The sequence below is a fragment of the Anastrepha obliqua genome, chromosome 3, assembly GCF_027943255.1.
Source record: "Anastrepha obliqua isolate idAnaObli1 chromosome 3, idAnaObli1_1.0, whole genome shotgun sequence".
Classification (NCBI taxonomy): Eukaryota; Metazoa; Arthropoda; class Insecta; order Diptera; family Tephritidae; genus Anastrepha; species Anastrepha obliqua.
Genome location: NC_072894.1, coordinates 132643635 through 132663393, shown reverse-complemented (window position 1 = coordinate 132663393; position 19759 = coordinate 132643635). Strand labels below are relative to the sequence as shown.

Genomic DNA, 19759 nt, shown 5'->3' with positions numbered 1-19759 from the left:
AGAAAAATGCATTCTAATACTTGAAAAATTGTGCGCTGTTGTCTCTAGACATCGGAAATGAAGTGCTGCCAACGGCAGATATACGCGCCCCTTCGCCATATCATAAACGCGGGTACGCGCATAACGTACATAAATGGAAGTACTCAACAAAGGATGCGATGACAGCAGCTGCGACTCACCTGTCAACTGTCGCACAGCGAAATGGACGACGACAACAAATCTCGAGCAGTGATGGGAAGGTAGTGGTAGTGGCGACTAGCGGTGACAAGTGGCAAAAACACAAGCAATATACAAATCCGCAACAAAAACAACAGCATGCACAACAACAAAAACTTCAAACGCCACCACTCCATCGCCAACAACACGGCGCGCGCAAGAAGCGCTATCGACGAAGTTTAATGACAAACCAAAGTTTCGCTAGCATCGACTTAATTACAAGAACGCACGAGAGGTATGATGAAATGAATGCCAACAACAACAACAGCAATAAACACAATTGGGAGAACAGCAACAGCTTAAATGTTGAAAATACAAAGGACAGCGGCGTTGGCTGCAGCCGTGGCCGAGACCGAGGCCGTGGCGGTGATGATGCGCCCACTGACTGCAATAGAGAGGTCGCTAACAGCTTTGATGTTGTTGAAAAGACAATGCACAAGGCGCTCGAATTGGAGTTGGGCGAGCAGGTGATTGAGTTGGCAGCGCACCAACGTACAGATGGCGGCGTGTTTACAGATGTGACTGCGCGTGCTACAAATCGTAAAGCAGACGAACCAAAGGCGCACAGTTTTGAATTTCCGTTACAACCAAACTTACAACAAAGCGACAAAGCAGCAGGTACTGAGGGTGAAAATTTAATGCCGTTGACCGAAGTGACTAGAATGTCTGTTGGCTGCGCAACAGCAGATAGCAGTCTTACACCGCCTATAACAAGCGACGAAACTAAAACGTTGGCAACAAAACTGTCAACAGTAACTACAAATACTCCCACTCTAACGGAAGTTGAAACAGGCGCGCAACATAAATGTCAAACGACGATTGCGCTGCCTAATACCAAAACTGAAAGTAATTATGGCGCTGAAAATGAAGTTCTGAGTGGCGGTAGAAGTAGCGTAGATTTAAACGCATACAACAACCAAAGCACTCAGAGTGATTATGGCAGCACACGTAGCAACACCACCAACAGTAATGAAACGCCAAGCGCTGTCAGTGTTGCCATAGCACAAACTTTGCAAATCAATAACGTATTAAAGCTTAATCAAAGCACTAATAATGACAAAGAAATTGCTGCCGCCGTTGAAGTTGTTTATGAACCGGCTGAGATTGAAAGCATTGCTGCCCCCAACACGTTTGATTATGATGATGCGCCCGATGAGCAGCAGGACGCTGAGACGTTTGCGACAACTGACAAAGTTTTAGAAAAGGCTTTCGGGGCTAAGAATAATGAAGTGGCAAATGTGACAAAGAGCAAAGCGAGCGCGGCGCACAAAGATGAAGGCGCAACCTTCAAGGTGGCAAGAAATATGCCATCAAAGACAGTTGAAACAAAAGCGAATACAAGCGCCGGGCACGCGTCTTTCATGCTCAAAGCAGACGCGTCTATGACGACAACACCGCCATCACCGCGCCCAATGGTAGCGCCTAATGGGAGTGGCATTTATATTGATTATGTTGAAGGTGACACGCAGCGACATGTAAGTGACTTTAGCACCAAGTTTGTTAAGCAAGTAGAAAGGGGAAGGAAAATTTCATTTAAAACTGCGACTGAAATTAATGAGATATCGATTACACCAACCGCGACGTTTAACGAAAATAAAGCGCAAATGCCCGCCGAGTCAGATGAAGCGCAAATAGTAGCCTATAAACCAGTAAAACGCAATTTACGCGGCCACAAAGCGAACACGCCAGCACAAAGTAAAAAGCTTAGAAAACACATTGGACGCCCGCTGCGCGCACCTGACCATGTCTTGCCGGCAGCGATAACGCAGATAGTTGATGCGATTATTGATGATGATAATCAAATTGACAGCCCACCAGTGATGGCAGCGCGAAATGATGAAGTGGCTGTGGAAATTCAAGAAAAAGTGGTTGCAAATAACGAAAGCGAAGACGCTACGCAAGTTGACAAAAACATAGCCACAAATGATGGCAATAAAATAGGCGTCCAAGCGGAGAAAAAAACAGACAATGTGCGCTATGCAGGCGCACAAGAAACTACTACGCGCAACGACATATCTGCAGATTTTGAAGATGCAAATGATTTTCAAATCAATCGCCATAATGGCGCGGCAAATGATGCGTTGAGTGATAGTGAAAGCGATGCTGCCAAAGCGGCAACTGATGATAACAATAATGAGCGTGATTTAGTTGACAGCTATGATGATGTTGACGACTCCACGCGAACGGAGTCGCCGTTGGCCGCAGCCACGTCAAATGTCATAAAAATTGATAAATCCAAAACGAATGAGCAAAAACAGCAAAGTGGATATGTTGAAGGAACAGAAACAAGAGACTTGCAGCAGCAAGAAATTGCGGCATATGAAAATCCGGCTAACGAAAGCGTATTGCAAATTAAGCTAAACGAAAGTCAAATACAAAATGAACGCCCAACAACGTTCAAGCAAAATAAAGCAGTTGTAAGTGTGGCTGCTGGTGCTGATGTTGATAATGTTGAGACAGCCACAAACACAAACACAACCCCAACCCAACAAGGAATAACAACTGATGAACGACAAACGATGGAGATAAATGAGCGCGTGTCAGTGGCAAGAAAATCTGCTAGTAAAAGGGGCAAGCATTTGATAGCGAAAGACGCAACCGAGCGACGAAAAAGTGATAGAGTGATTTTTGGAATAGAAGACGGAAAAGCAGAGGAAGAGCAGCAGCATTTGCTTGAAGGCGAACATTACGTAGAAACTGCTGCAGCAGTTGAAGAGCAAGTGAATGCTGAAGCGCCAGTGACAGAAACAGAAACAGGAACAGAAACAGAAACAGGCATCTCACAAATGACCGGCAAGCAAGCAAAGGAAACAGGCGCCACACAAGCCGCAGCAGTGAGTACAGAAAAAGCTGCTGCCAGTAAGGAAAAAGAGGCAGCAGCTGAAGATAAAGATGAAGCCGAAGCTGAAACGGCAGCTTCAACAACAATAACCCATTTAAGCCAAACAAAAACTGCGTCAACAGCTGTTGATGAAGGGAGCTTTGAAGATGAGCTGATGCTTAATGACGGTTTAATGCCGCCACAACACAGGGCATTTGCACACACACACAATGGCATTGGCGTTATAAATACTCAAACAAATACTTATACAAATACACATGTACGCACAAACGAAAACAACAACATAAATATGAACTTCAATTCAAATTTAAATTCCAATGCTCAGGCTAATGACTACCAACCGCTCAATGTGGAACCCAATGCGGACGACATCGATATCATTAAGCTGGAGGACACACACTCAAGCGAAGATGAAGTCTACAAAACTATCGAGGGTAACGCGAGCGCGCGTGAAAAGGCGAAATACATCTATAGTAAGCGAAAGGTGATAGTCACAAGCCGGCCACCGCTCAAGCACCCATCGAATGCCGAAAATGAAATACTCAAAAATGATGAAATCGGCGCCGCCGACACACCCCACAATTACTCGTATGTCGACAAACTGCCACCCTTTCCGCTCAAAGCGCCCATAGTGAGTGAATCATACGATCCGCCAAGCAAGCATATACTCGTCAATGTGACAATAGCAACCGAAGGTGATAGTAACTCGGTTTACACACTGCATGTGGCAGTGCCACTGGGTGGACAGTCACACGATTTGCAAGAAGTACTTACGCACGAGCGCTTGCAGAGTAATGATGATCATGATCACGCGAGTGATGTACAACAGAAGCGCAAGAGCGTGCATTCTGCGGAGTATGCAGCGCCTACGATCAGTCCCTACTGCATACCTGAACCACCGCCACCCATACCGGAGTGTCCCTGCAAATGCGGCGATTTCTTAATGGCCACAGAAGCGGCTGCAGCTGAAGATAGCGAATATGCTGAGGTTGACTCTGTTAGCGTGGATGCCCCTAAAATCTTTTCCACTGCTAGTGCGACCACTGCCGCAACGACCACAACTGCTCCTTGCACTACCACCATCAACTCCATTCATCCACCATCCTTACAAGTCACTGCAACAGCAGCTATGCTAACTAATACTGTTAATGCCACTGATGATTCTACCACTGCAACAACTACTACTTCATTCACTACTAATTTGCTTGGTGTTGATGTGGCGCATGCCGCTTCTCATATTGATGATCAGATTGTTGTTGGTGATGGCAACAAAATTACATGTCCTGATGTTATGCCTATTCTGATACTTGAAGGTGATTGCTTTTAATGGTATATGGAGACTAAGAAAAGTACTAATTCTTTCGCGGGCATGCTTGTAGACTAACAAAGTAACAGAATGAGTACAAAATTATGAAGTATAAAGTATTTTCAGGCGTACTAACTCATACCTTCTAACTCTAAGCAAAACTCTCTATGTCTGCTTCCCTCACTCTCTAGCTGTCTGCCGGGATAGAGAGTGGCTTGATTACATATGAAACTTTACATATACTAATATCCATAATTGTATAATACTTGAAAAAATATTTATTTAAAAATATTTTAATCGCAAATAGTTTTACTAAAAAATTCTAGCAGTAATGGGTATCTTAGCTTATTGATTTAATTCTCACTAATTTAAGCGTGCATTTGTATTTAAAGAATTACAATATATTATTCGTAATTTTTAAAAGAGCTGTGCTTTAATGATTATCTACGATTGCTCTTTGTAAATTTTAATTTTAATTACACATCGAAAGATTTAGCTAGGTTTTTCGCTATTAAGAATGCGACTGCCAAGCATCTTTAAGCCTTTGTTAGGTAGTCTGAAGCTGTCTCGAATAATGCAGACCAACAAAAATTGTTTTTTTTGTTATCCGGGAAAAATTTCATAAACAGTGATAGATTTTATGTTTTGGGTGTTTTTTAAGAGCTTTAGAACTCAAAATGAACACGAAAAGGAAATATTGTTGGAATGAATTTTTTTATTATAATATAATCTAGTAGATAATTTCCTGGCATATATTTTTTACATATGTCCGCTACAGCTAATAGTTACATGGCCCCTTCGAGCAGTCCAATTTTTAACTACTTTTTCCAATAAATCTGGCCATATGACGTCAATGTTGGTTTGAATCAAATCGATTGTTACACGCGCCGAATGGCTTGTTGGAACCAAATGTCGTCGATGTTTAGCTGATTAATTTTCGGAAACAAAAACTCAGCCATCATGCCTGGGTAGCGCGCGCCATTCACCGTAACGGAAATATGGACTTCGGGAACATTTATTTTTTTTTAGGTAATTTTCCACAATTTGGAAAGAAATGTCAAAATGAAAAAGCCATTCTGAGCTGTCAAATCATAGTTATCGATGTCGACGGTAAACAAACACCCAATAGTAAATCCGCTTATTCTTCATTTTCTTATGAATTTAATTTTTTAAAAGACTAAAGTTTCAAGTATTTTAGATGTTGTCATAAATTTTTCGAAAATTGTTTTATTTTTGGGCTTGGTAATAATAAGAAGCTGAAAAAAATTATTTATTTTAAGATATACTAATTTTGGAAAATTTTGGTATACAAAAAACAATTTTCTTATTCAAAAGTGACAAAGCAATGTTCCCCCAAAAAATGTTAACACAAAAATTTAAGTTTTTCCAAAAACTATTTTTTTTTAAAGTATATTTTATAGCAAAAAAATAAAAACAAAAAAATATTAAATGTTATAAAGAACCGAAGTGATTTTTACTTGCAAAAATTATCCTAAAACTTTCAATATTGAACAAATATTGAATTTAAAAGTCTCCAACCCAAAATTTTGAATATTGGGTAAATCTCAAAACTATTAATTTTAGTTTTGAATTTTTTCAGTTTATTTCTTATTATACTCAAGCCTAAAACTTGAAACCTTAAGCACTGACAACATCAGCGATCCCTTGAAAAAAAATTACAACAATGTCTAAAATATTTGGATGACTTAACATGGAATCGCTCAGGAAGTCATATGAAAAGCAGCTTCCTGATCTGCGATTACTTAAACTATCGAAAAGTATATAGAAGTATTGAATATTTTTCAGATAAAGCACAAAAATCAAATCAGTTAGTAAACCAAAAACCAGCATTTTAGGCTATCAATTTGTATGTCATTTGGGGTTTACAAACAATTTCGGGGCTTTAACTAATGCGAGACATTAAACCCCAACGAAACGCTATGGAAATTTTTTCGTGAACGCAGATTTTGTGAACAAATTTCTAACTTTAAAAGGTTCTTCGAGAGTAAATGTTTGATATTAATTTGGCAGGGCATATAGAACAGAAACTTCAAAGCCGAGTGTTGACTTGAACAGCTTATTTTTGAATGATTCCCCAATTTTGATAGTTCTATAGATAAAAAGCATCCGTTATAAGTTTTTTTCACTTTATATATTACATATGAAAATATTGGTAATTAATTGAATAATCATTAAATGCACAGTTCTTATTTTTAATTCATGTGTATTAATACCATAACCATCACCTTGAGTACAGAAATTGGCAATGGGGAAAAAATTACAGCTCATTCGGAAACAAAATTGAGTTCATTTACTTTATAAAATATAAGGAATTTAGTAGTAACTAACTTTACTTAATTGTTTATATTTTTTGCACTTTTTCATCCGAGACATTTTCCAGTGGACGTAAATAAAATTCGCATTTTACCTAACCTCAAAACTAAATTTCATATGTTTAAAAAAAATTAAGAAATCGTGTTCACAACTCATATTCTCAAAACAACTTAAAGCATAATTATATGTTTGTCTTTGTATATATAAATTTGAACTAAATTATACACATATTTAAAATCAATAAAACTCAATATGAAATCGTCGTCAGTAAAATATTAAAGCTGTAGCAAAGCAATGGCTTGAAAATGACTGGACTAAGAACCCTAAAAAAGGCATAAAACAAAAAATATTACAAAAACAAAAATATATATATATACATAATTGTGAATCCTAATTCTGTTTTGGGAAATATTGAATTCCAAAATGAGCAGACCAGTCCCAAAAAATTATTTCGCAAGCTGTCCTTAAAACCGTAAAAATTGAGGAAGGCTCACGCGAGAAAGCAGATACTTGTAAATGACATGTACTTAATTGAAGCATAAAAACTCGCTTTGACAAACAGGTTGAGAATTATGAGCCAAAAGAGTGACGAACAAAAAAGTTACCATAAGTCATAAGAGCGCCGTTTGGCTCGCTGTACGCTATCTCTCTTTCCTTTCTCTTTCTTTCATACTTTTTTAACCATTTGAATATGCAGCAGGTATTATTGAAGTATTCTCGCGGTTATTCGTTAAGCAAAGCAATGAAGCTCTGAGCGAGCCGAATTACACTACTTCTCACTATGCTCGCGCACTCCCAAGTTGAAATGATTTAATAACCGGGAGCTAATTTATGATACAAACAGAACATTCAGTAAGGCGAAGATGACTTAACTAAACAGTAGCAGCATAAAGCAGAAAGTCGAAAATGCACACAGCTCAGCACTCTGGCGTGGTTGCCCCTTCCGTCCATTTGGCAGCCGCTAAAACATACACACATATATAGTTTTTTTTCATTGCAATCGATCGCAATATAGTCTTAACTGCGGACTTCATGTTTATAATCAATTGTACGCTACGAAATTTCATCTTTCATTTTTGTATTGATTGAGCAAATTTCAAAAATCTCATTTACAGAAATAAGACAAAATCGACCTCTGTATATTTACATCCGAATTTGTAAATTTTCCATAAATTACGCTTAAAATAAGTTCTATATTGAAACATTAAATATTCTATTTCAATGTCTAAAACCACGAACGCTTTTTTCCTTTTTCTCTTCTCTCTCATTCCGTGTGTATTTGTTTGTGTTTGTTTTTACACTCATCGCGCTCACTACTACATTGGCGGCCACTCATCATTCATTGCAATTTGCGCCCGCGCGCTAATTTTTTCTCTCACATGCGATCTCATGCTGCATTACGCTACTCGCGCTCTCGCACTCACTCTCTGGCATAATGTGGATACGCAGGCGCACGTACCTTCCCGGCACGTAGTTTCCCACCTGATGGCACCACCTTTGGACAAATCACTTTGGGACAGAAGCTGACTAAGGAGATTCAACCGTACAGTTATTGGAATATGCAATTCTATCAATCAGAACCGGCTTATGTGAAATTCGATTACACCATACCGCGTGGCGCTTCGATTGGGGTTTATGGCAGACGTAACGCTTTACCGACGCATACACAGTATCACTTCAAGGAAGTGCTGAGTGGATTTAGCGCGAGCACAAGGACAACGCGAGCGGCACACGTGAGTAGCTTTATTTTTGCTTTAGAAATGCTGGTGGATTTATTTGTAAGCGAGAAAATACAGGCATATTTCATACGTTTATTTGTGGTATTAAGCTTTATGTGGTGTTATACGAGTACATACATATATACGTATAGTTTTAAATGTTGCTTCCAACTTATTAACGTACAACTAATGCTTAATTAACCAACTGTTTCTCTGTGTTTTTCTTGTTTTTCATCCCAAACAAACACCAAAACATACACACAACCATACATGAAATGAAATGTTCCACAATCCACAAACACATTCCAACCTTAAATAAATACATATTCATCACAATGCATCGTTCATCGCTACGCGCTTCACAACGCCATCTTCTCTCTCTACTCTCTCCCTACCCCCTGTTGCGCGCGTTCATGCCACGTACAGTTATCGATAACACGCGAGGTCACACGCTACATGGAACCCGGTCATTGGTTCGTCTCGCTGTACAACGACGATGGTGATGCGCAAGAGGTCACCTTCTATGCCGCCATCGCCGAGGATATGACACAGAATTGCCCGAATGGCTGCTCCGGCAATGGACAGTGCCTGCTGGGCCATTGTCAATGCAATCCCGGCTTTGGTGGCGACGACTGCAGCGAGAGCGTATGCCCAGTGCTGTGCTCACAACATGGCGAATACATCAATGGTGAATGTATTTGCAATCCGGGTTGGAAGGGTAAAGAGTGTTCGTTGCGTCACGACGAGTGCGAAGTGGCCGATTGTAATGGGCATGGCCACTGCGTGAGCGGCAAGTGCCAGTGCATGCGCGGCTACAAGGGCAAATTCTGTGAGGAAGGTAATGCACGAAAAGTTGCTAAACAATTTTTGCATTTCAATTATATAAATACCAAACTGGTGAACAATAACAGGCGCTTTTCCGCTATACCTTAGTAATATTTCTTTTTTCTTTTTACATCTCACTCTAGTTGACTGTCCACATCCGAACTGCTCGGGGCATGGCTTCTGCGCGGATGGCACTTGCATTTGCAAGAAGGGTTGGAAGGGAACCGATTGCGCCACCATGGATCAAGATGCGCTTCAGTGTCTGCCTGACTGCTCTGGCCATGGCACTTTCGATTTGGACACGCAGACATGCACCTGTGAGCCGAAATGGAGCGGGGATGATTGCTCGAAAGAGCTTTGCGACTTGGATTGTGGGCAACATGGTCGCTGTGTTGGTGATGCCTGCACTTGCGATCCCGATTGGGGTGGCGAATATTGCAATACCAAGCTGTGCGATACGCGTTGCAATGAGCATGGCCAGTGCAAGAATGGCACCTGCTTGTGCGTGACCGGTTGGAATGGCAAACACTGTACGATCGAGGGCTGTCCAAATGGCTGCTCGGCGCATGGCCAGTGTCGTGTGAGCGGTGAAGGACAATGGGAGTGTCGCTGTTACGAGGGCTGGGATGGCCCCGACTGTGGCATTGCACTCGAGCTGAACTGTGGCGATAGCAAGGACAATGACAAGGGTAAGTGGATGCTGTAGTTTTGTTGGGTGCCATATTTGTAATTAAACTATTCGTTTTTATGCGCACAGATGGTCTTGTCGATTGTGAGGATCCCGAGTGTTGTGCCAGCCATGTCTGCAAGACGTCGCAACTCTGCGTGTCTGCGCCCAAACCGATTGATGTATTGCTGCGTAAGCAACCGCCCGCCATTACAGCGTCCTTCTTCGAACGCATGAAATTCCTAATTGATGAGAGCAGCTTACAAAATTATGCGAAACTCGAAACGTTCAATGAAAGGTTTGTTCAAATGCGTTTGCCAATTTCTTTATTTAATTTTAGTATAATTTCGATTAAGTTTCAAAATTAGCTATGTTGAAAAGAAATTTGGAAGTAATTCAAACAACATGCAATTGGTGAAAACGCTTTATTTTCATAAAAAAAAAAATATTGCATTACAAAAAACTAATTTTTTAGTGTGTTTAGTGGATGTACATAAATATCCTGATAAATACAGAAAATTGCAATTAATGCATAATGACAACTAGTTTGCCTTTTATAAGTTTTTAAGTTTTGATATTTTTAAGTTAACGTGCCCTTGTCTAAAAACTCCCATCCTCCAAACAATATCCCATACAAATGAAAAACCATTTATTAATAAAAATCATGTGTTTGTAAATAATTCCCGCTGTATGTCCTTTGTTATTGCACCCGAAAGACCCCCAAAGTAGACAACAAAATGTATTCAAAAAAAAAAACGAAAAGCAAACTATAAAATTAAATGGGCGTATTGATTGCGCACTCATGGCCTCAAAGGCCTAGTTTTAGGATTTCGTAAAATAAATATTTTTTAAATTCTAGGCTTACAAATACTTTTTTTTTAATTTTTACTAATGACTCGACTCATAGTTTTTGTGTTTTGGAAAAAAACATAAAATAAAAAATTAAAAACTATATTCAACGTAACCAATCATCAATTCAATGCTAATGCAATTAATTTTCTCTACTCTTTTCTCTTCTCTTACACGCGCGTCCTAAAAATCACTACCAAAACTACTACTAACCTACTACCAACATCACTACTACTACTACTACTACTACTAATTTACAATAATTCGATTTGTTCGATTCAAATGAAATCGCTTTGAAAATACATTGTATATCTTTCGGCCTTTTCGATTCGCTCAAAACATCAAACATTTTCAAAACAAACGAATCGTAAAAAATCATATCAAAATTCACTAAACACTAACAGCATTTTTTGGAATTATTTCAATGCAAGGTAAGCAAAAGCAAAGCGCTCAAACTAAAATAACTAACTAAATAATTTTAAAAAATTCGATGGTTGTTTGGTAAAATGCTTTTTTGTTCACAGATTTTCTTAATTTTGACTTTTTTTAATTTCTATTATTTCATCACACATTTTTGCTTCATGTCTCATTGAAAAGTATCTCCTTTTTAATTTTTTATACGTAAATAGGTTCTTCAATTTCATAAATGTGTTTCGAATTTTTTTAGAATTTTTTATTGTGTTTTGTTTTTTTAATTATCCTCCACTTTTAGAAAAAAAATTCAAATTTTTTTGTAAATAATTTTTGGCTATATATTTCAAACAATCAGCTAAAATTTTGTTTATTCTACTATACGAATACATATTTCAAATATAATAAAGGGTTTTTCAAAAATGACGCCTAGAAGTCAGTATGAATACGTTTCTTATATAATCTTTAGTAGATACAATTTTACATGATAGAACAACGCATTCAAATTATTAAGAACAACATATCGCAAAATTCGTGATTTTTTTAGTGCAAATAATCTCCCGAATGAGCCGGTTGGCGAAAAATATTAAGAAACTAGTTCTGTCGAGGATAGAAAAAGGGCCGGCAGACCAAAAACTAGACGTTCTATTGAGAATATTGCTGCTGTAGCACAAAGTGTTGCGGAACAACCCTTAACATCGATATCTTGACGCTCTTAACAATTGGACATTCATGAATCGACTGCAGATGCGCTCATGGTTGACATTTAAATGATCTAATTTCTCTCACATAATGGTTAAGAGCCGTATTTTGAATAAAAATAGTGAGACCTGAAAGAATCTAAGTTTGTACAAGTTTTATTTCAAAGCAACATCTAGGCGCGTCTTTTGAAAGACCCTTTACTTATTCCGTACAACATTAAATTTTACGCGTATTTGCCTTTTTTGACTTTTTACAACCTTGTTCAGTTTCATTTTATTTTCGTTTAATTTATTTATTCAAATTCTTTTCATTTCGTTTATTTTTTACTCCATTTTGATTTATTTAAATTTTATGAAAATTTATTTTATTTGATTTTCTTTAATTTAATTTTTTTTCTCATATAGTTTTATTTTATTTTACTCCTTTTATTTTCAGTTTGTTTTATTTTACATTACTCCTTTTATTTTCATTTTGTTTTATTTTACATTAGTTTGCTCGATATTATTTAATAAAAATAAAAAAAATATTTTTTTTAGTTTTTTGTCTTTTCCTTTTCCATTCATTTTTTACCTAACTTATTCACTTAACCTACAATTCTCCATTTCAAGTATTTATAAGCCTTTTGAAGTTACGTAGTGCAATTTTTCAGCTCTCTGTAGTGCATTTCTTTCATATTTTCACTTCACTTTTTCTTTTGAAATGTTCACTGAAAATTTTTTACGCGCCTCTTCAACAGTCATGAATATTAAAATTCCATTTCCAAGCAACCCTACTACAAATTAGGTTTTAGTTTCAATAGTAAATGAACAAAAGAAAGATTCAAAACATTTTTCAAACTACCGTTATAAGCAATTCAAATATCCAAGTTTTAAAAAAACCAACTTACGAACACCTTGTAAACATTCGTTCGTTCGTTCGTTCGTTCGCTGTTTCGCTCTTTCAATCTTCGTTCAATTGTGTCTTATGTGTTGAGAAAAAGTCTTTTTATGTTTATATGTGCGTGTGTACTTTTTATGAATTCTTTCCACTTGATTTGCAGTTAATTTAGCATTTTACCGTTATTTGTTTAAGTAGTTCATTTATATAAATGTCAATACGTTTTTAGCGCAAGTTTTAACTTTTTTATTGATTTTTTCGACTGCTTGTTAGTATTTTTTTAAAACAGTTTGTTCCATATTTTATCTCATATTATCTCTCTAAAATATTATACGTAATTATAGTACATACAAAATTTTGTATCCATATTTCAAGAATTTCTCAGAAATGCTAGCTGTGCTAACTCTCACTTTTTTCACTCTTTTTCCTCACAGCCGTTCGGCCGTTATACGCGGTCGCGTCGTCACTTCACTTGGCATGGGTTTAGTGGGTGTGCGCGTTTCCACCACCACACTCCTCGAAGGCTTCACGCTCACCCGCGATGATGGTTGGTTTGATTTGATGGTCAATGGCGGCGGCGCTGTAACGCTACAATTTGGACGCTCGCCCTTCCGGCCACAGTCACGCATTGTACAAGTGCCGTGGAATGAAGTGATCATCATTGATGTGGTGGTCATGTCGATGTCAGAAGAGAAAAATTTGGTACCCATACCACACACCTGTTTCTCACACGACTACGATATTATGAAACCTGTCGTGTTGGCTTCATGGAAGCATGGTTTTCAAGGTGCTTGCCCTGATCGCTCAGCTATCTTGGCCGAATCGCAGGTTATACAAGAATCTTTGCAGATTCCTGGAACAGGTTTGAATTTAGTTTATCACTCTTCGCGTGCCGCCGGCTATCTCTCGACAATAAAGCTGCAACTGACGCCCGAAACTATACCCGATACACTGCATCTGATCCATCTGCGCATAACCATTGAGGGTATATTATTCGAGCGAGTTTTTGAAGCTGATCCGGGAATTAAATTCACTTATGCTTGGAATCGTTTGAATATCTATCGTCAGCGTGTTTACGGTGTTACCACGGCTGTCGTTAATGTGGGCTATCAATACACCGACTGTAAGGACATCATCTGGGATATACAGACCACCAAGTTATCTGGACACGACATGTCCATTTCGGAGGTGGGTGGTTGGAATCTTGACATTCATCACCGTTACAACTTCCACGAGGGCATACTACAGAAAGGCGATGGCTCCAATATTTACTTGAAAAATAAGCCACGCGTCATACTCACCACCATGGGCGATGGCCATCAGCGTCCACTGGAATGTAATGATTGTGAAGGTTTGGCTTACAAGCAGCGTTTACTTGCGCCGGTTGCTTTGGCCTCCTCACCCGATGGCAGTTTGTACGTCGGTGACTTCAACTACATACGGCGTATTATGACGGATGGTACCATACGCACGGTCGTCAAGTTGAACGCCACACGCGTCTCTTATCGCTATCACATGGCACTTAGTCCTCTCGATGGCACACTCTATATATCCGATCCAGAATCTCATCAAATCATACGCGTACGTGATACCAATGATTATTCGCAACCCGAAAAGAACTGGGAACCCATTGTCGGCTCGGGTGAACGTTGTCTGCCGGGCGATGAGGCGCATTGCGGCGATGGTGCGTTGGCTAAGGATGCGAAGCTGGCTTATCCCAAAGGCATCGCCATTTCTAGCGACAACATACTCTACTTCGCCGATGGCACAAACATACGTATGGTGGACCGTGATGGTATAGTCACCACTCTAATTGGCAATCACATGCATAAGTCTCACTGGAAACCCATACCATGTGAGGGCACACTGAAACTGGAAGAGATGCATTTGCGTTGGCCTACTGAACTTGCCGTGAGTCCGTTAGACAACACATTGCACATTATCGACGATCATATGATCTTACGCATGACACCCGATGGTCGTGTGCGCGTCATCTCCGGACGTCCGCTTCACTGCGCCACCACTTCAACCGTCTACGACTCTGATTTGGCTACGCACGCTACACTTGTAATGCCTCAGTCGATATCGTTCGGTCCGATGGGTGAATTGTATGTTGCAGAGAGCGACTCGCAGCGCATCAATCGTGTCCGCGTCATTGGCACAGATGGGCGTATTGCTCCTTTCGCAGGCGCCGAATCAAAATGCAATTGCTTGGAACGCGGCTGCGACTGCTTCGAGGCGGACCACTTCCTTGCGACAAGCGCCAAGTTCAATACAATCGCTGCGCTCTCCGTTACACCTGACGGGCATGTTCATATCGCCGATCAAGCAAATTATCGCATCCGCTCAGTTATGTCTAGCATTCCTGAGGCGAGCACATCCCGCGAATATGAGATTTATGCACCAGATATGCAAGAAATTTACATCTTCAACCGCTTCGGACAACACGTCTCGACAAAGAACATCTTAACTGGAGAGACAACCTATGTCTTCACATACAATGTCAACACTTCGAATGGCAAACTAAGCACTGTAACCGATGCGGCCGGCAATAAGGTATTCCTGTTACGCGACTACACCTCGCAAGTGAACTCCATCGAAAATACCAAGGGGCAGAAATGCCGACTGCGCATGACGCGCATGAAGATGCTACATGAACTGAGTACACCAGACAACTACAACGTAACCTTCGAGTATCATGGTCCTACTGGTTTGCTAAAGACTAAACTTGATTCTACTGGACGCTCCTACGTCTACAACTATGATGAATTCGGGCGTCTGACTTCTGCTGTCACACCCACTGGCCGCGTTATTGATTTAGTCTTCGATCTGAGCGTTAAAGGCGCACAGGTAAAGATATCCGAGAATGCGCAGAAAGAACAATCGATGCTCATACAGGGCTCGACAGTCATGGTACGCAATGGTGCCGCCGAATCAAAGACCTCAGTGGAAATGGACGGGTCAATGACAAGTCTGACACCATGGGGCCACACTGTGCAGATGGAAGTGGTACCCTATGCTATACTGGCAGAAATCAACCCAGTCGTTGGCGAAAGCTATCCAGTGCCCGCCAAGCAACGAACCGAAATCGCTGGAGATCTGGCTAATCGTTTTGAGTGGCGCTACTTTGTGCGCCGCAGGCAACAGGGCAAACAAGGCAAAGGTCCACGTCCAGTCTCACAAGTTGGGCGCAAACTTCGTGTCAATGGCGACAATGTGCTAACGCTAGAATATGACCGCGACACGCAATCAGTAGTGGTGCTCGTAGATGATAAGCAGGAACTTTTGAACGTAACTTATGACCGTACTGCACGCCCCGTCAGTTTCCGACCACAATCAGGCGACTACGCTGATGTCGACCTAGAATACGATCGCTTTGGACGTTTGGTTAGCTGGAAGTGGGGTGTGCTGCAAGAAGCATACACCTTCGATCGCAATGGACGCTTAAATGAAATTAAGTACGGTGATGGCTCATCTATGGTATACGCCTTCAAAGACATGTTCGGCTCACTGCCATTGAAAGTTACTACTCCAAGACGATCTGACTATCTGTTGCAGTATGATGATGCTGGCGCACTACAAAGCTTAACAACGCCACGTGGCCACATACATTCTTTCTCTCTACAAACCTCCTTGGGCTTCTTCAAGTATCAATACTTTTCGCCGATTAATCGCCATCCTTTCGAAATACTATACAACGATGAGGGTCAAATACTAGCCAAAATACATCCACACCAATCGGGCAAAGTGGCGTTCGTACATGATTCCGCTGGCCGATTGGAGACAATTTTAGCGGGGCTTTCAAGCACGCATTACTCTTATCAAGATACCACGAGCCTCATTAAGTCAGTTGAAGTGCAGGAACCTGGGTTTGAGCTGCGTCGGGAGTTTAAGTATCACGCGGGTATTCTAAAGGACGAAAAGGTACGCTTTGGTTCGAAGAACTCATTGGCCTCTGCGCACTACAAATACTCGTATGATGGTAATGCACGGTTAAGCGGTATTGAGATGTCTATTGATGATAAAGAAGTGCCCACTGCGCGCTACAAGTACAGCCAAAATCTGGGCCAACTTGAAGTGGTACAAGATCTCAAGATTACGCGGAATGCCTTCAATCGAACTGTAATTCAAGATTCCGCTAAACAATTCTTTACCATCATTGACTACGATCAGCATGGTCGCGCGAAGAGCGTGCTAATGAATATTAAGAGTTTCGATGTCTTCCGCCTCGAATTAGACTATGACGTACGTAATCGTATCAAGTCACAAAAAACGACTTTGGGACGTTCTACATCATTCGACAAAATCAATTACAATGCTGATGGGCATGTAATTGAAGTGCTCGGCACTAACAACTGGAAGTACCTATTCGATGAGAACGGCAACACCGTAGGTATTGTAGACCAAGGCGAAAAAATTAATCTCGGCTACGACATTGGCGATCGCGTCATTCAAGTGGGTGAAATAGAGTTTAACAACTATGATGCACGTGGTTTTGTCGTGCGACGTGGGGAGCAGAAGTACCGTTACAACAATCGCGGTCAACTTATACATGCGTTTGAAAGAGATCGCTTCCAATCGTGGTACTACTATGACGACCGCAGCCGTTTGATCGCTTGGCACGACAGCAAGGGCAATGTGACACAATATTATTATGCCAATCCCAAGACACCGAAATTGTTGACACATGTACACTTTCCTAAAATAGGAAAGACATTGCGTTTCTTCTACGACGACCGCGATATGTTGATTGCAGTGGAAAATGGCGATCAGCGTTACTATGTGGCCACTGATCAAAATGGCTCACCACTAGCGTTCTTCGACCCAAATGGCAGTATCATCAAGGATGTGAGACGCACGCCGTTTGGCCGTACTATTAAGGACACTAATCCAGATTTCTTTATACCTATCGATTTCCATGGAGGCTTGCTTGATCCCAATACGAAGCTGGTATACACCGAAGGACGACACTACGATCCTACAGTTGGTCAATGGATGACACCTAAATGGGAAACGCTTGCCACTAAAATGTCCAATCCAACTGATGTCTTCATCTATCGCTACCACAACAACGATCCTGTCAATCCCAGCAAACCACCGAACTACATGATCGACTTAGAGTCATGGTTGCAACTCTTTGGCTATGACTTGCGCAATATGCAGAGCTCGAAGTACACCAAGGACGCCCAATACGTGCCACAAGTCTCCATCAAATCGAACATGCTAGCACCCGAATTTGGCGTAATTTCTGGTTTGGAGTGCATAGTCGAGAAGACCAACGAGAAATTTAGTGATTTCGATTTCGTGCCCAAACCACTGCTGAAGATGGAACCAAAGATGCGCAATCTGCTGCCACGTATTAGCTACCGACGTGGTGTCTTCGGCGAAGGTGTACTGCTCTCGCGCATTGGCGGGCGCGCTTTAGTGAGCGTCGTCGATGGCTCCAATAGTGTGGTGCAAGATGTGGTCTCATCTGTCTTCAACAATTCCTACTTCCTCGATCTGCACTTCAGTATACACGATCAGGATGTCTTCTACTTTGTAAAAGACAATGTACTCAAGCTCCGTGATGACAACGAAGAACTGCGACGACTCGGTGGCATGTTCAACATATCAACACACGAAGTTACCGATCATGGCGGCGCCGCGGCGAAGGAACTACGACTGCACGGTCCCGATGCAGTAGTGATCATTAAGTACGGGGTCGATCCCGATCAGGAGCGACATCGCATTCTCAAGCACGCACACAAGCGAGCTGTCGAACGTGCGTGGGAGCTGGAAAAGCAGCTGGTAGCTGCTGGCTTCCAGGGACGTGGTGACTGGACCGAAGAAGAGAAGGAGGAGCTAGTGTCGCACGGTGATGTAGACGGCTGGATAGGCATCGATATACATAGCATACATAAGTACCCACAGTTGGCAGATGATCCAGGCAATGTGGCGTTCCAACGCGATGCAAAACGTAAGCGAAGAAAGATCGGAAACGGTCATCGTACAGCAAAAGCGCGCCGACAACAATTAAGAGTAATGGACTTGAGTGCGTGAGTAGGCGAAACAAGTGAAGAGAGTAAAAAAATTAGTGAAGACACAACTGTGACAGGAATGAGTATTGCTGCTAAGAGCGAGAAATTGGTAGATGATGTGGGCGAGTACATGCAACATTTTGGTGAAGACTACACTATGCAGGGAGGCGCAGATGAGGCAACAGTCGATTTAAACAACAGCAGCAATAGCAGCAGTGATGGCAACGATGACAGCAACGACGGCGATGAGCAGCCGAAATACGAACGCGAACGGATTGATGTAAATGAAATGAACGTTAGTGATGATGAAGATTACAACTACCACGACGAATACTACTACAATAACAACTACTACGATCAGCATTACTATCGCAGCAAAACCACAGATACAGACGACTTATATTATTAGCGATACAAACCAAACAATACTACTACCATTAAAAGTGGAAAGCAAATTAAAATTAAAAACTTAGTGGGTATTACTTAAAATATGTGTGAGTACGACTAAAATACAATACTAGGAGTAGATATGTGTGAAAAAATCTATACACCTCCAAATACACATTGAATATTGGAAATCAATATTTTCAAGCAAAAATGGCAAAATTGTAAAAAAAATTGAAAACAGATGAGGGTAAATGCAGTAGATAAGAAGAAGCGAACTTAATTATTTAGCATAAAACAATAAAAGTAGTTAGCTTTTAAAAGCTAATTGAACGAAAAAACAGTTTCGAAGTAATAAAAAAGTGTAAAATTTTAAAAAATTCAGAAATAGAAGAAAAGAAATGAAAGCAACATAAAAATGGTAAGGGCAAAAGCAGTAAAAGATCGAAAATCAGAAATCAACAGCAAACATTTAAGTAAAGAAAAGCAGTAAGAATGCACGGCACTTCAACAGTTCTGAAGTATACCGTTAGGCGTGCAATTATTTTGAATACTTCAGTTTTGTATAAAGTAAAATAATGTAAGGCAATGCGATGAGCCATGTAACTA

The 19759-nt window shown here is 40.6% G+C and overlaps 1 protein-coding gene across 1 annotated transcript in view; it reads left to right on the top strand.

Moving 5' to 3' along the window:
• Nucleotides 1-18934, top strand: part of LOC129242237 (teneurin-m) — a 170278-nt gene extending 151344 nt beyond the window's left edge. The window contains exons 5-11 of the mRNA XM_054878792.1: nt 49-4371; nt 8148-8431; nt 8843-9254; nt 9385-9930; nt 9999-10206; nt 11162-11188; nt 13181-18934. Coding sequence (XP_054734767.1) covers nt 49-4371; nt 8148-8431; nt 8843-9254; nt 9385-9930; nt 9999-10206; nt 11162-11188; nt 13181-18788 — 11408 coding nt within the window. The 3' untranslated portion in view covers nt 18789-18934. The remainder of the gene's footprint in view (nt 1-48; nt 4372-8147; nt 8432-8842; nt 9255-9384; nt 9931-9998; nt 10207-11161; nt 11189-13180) is intronic.
• Nucleotides 18935-19759: the final 825 nt, after the last annotated feature.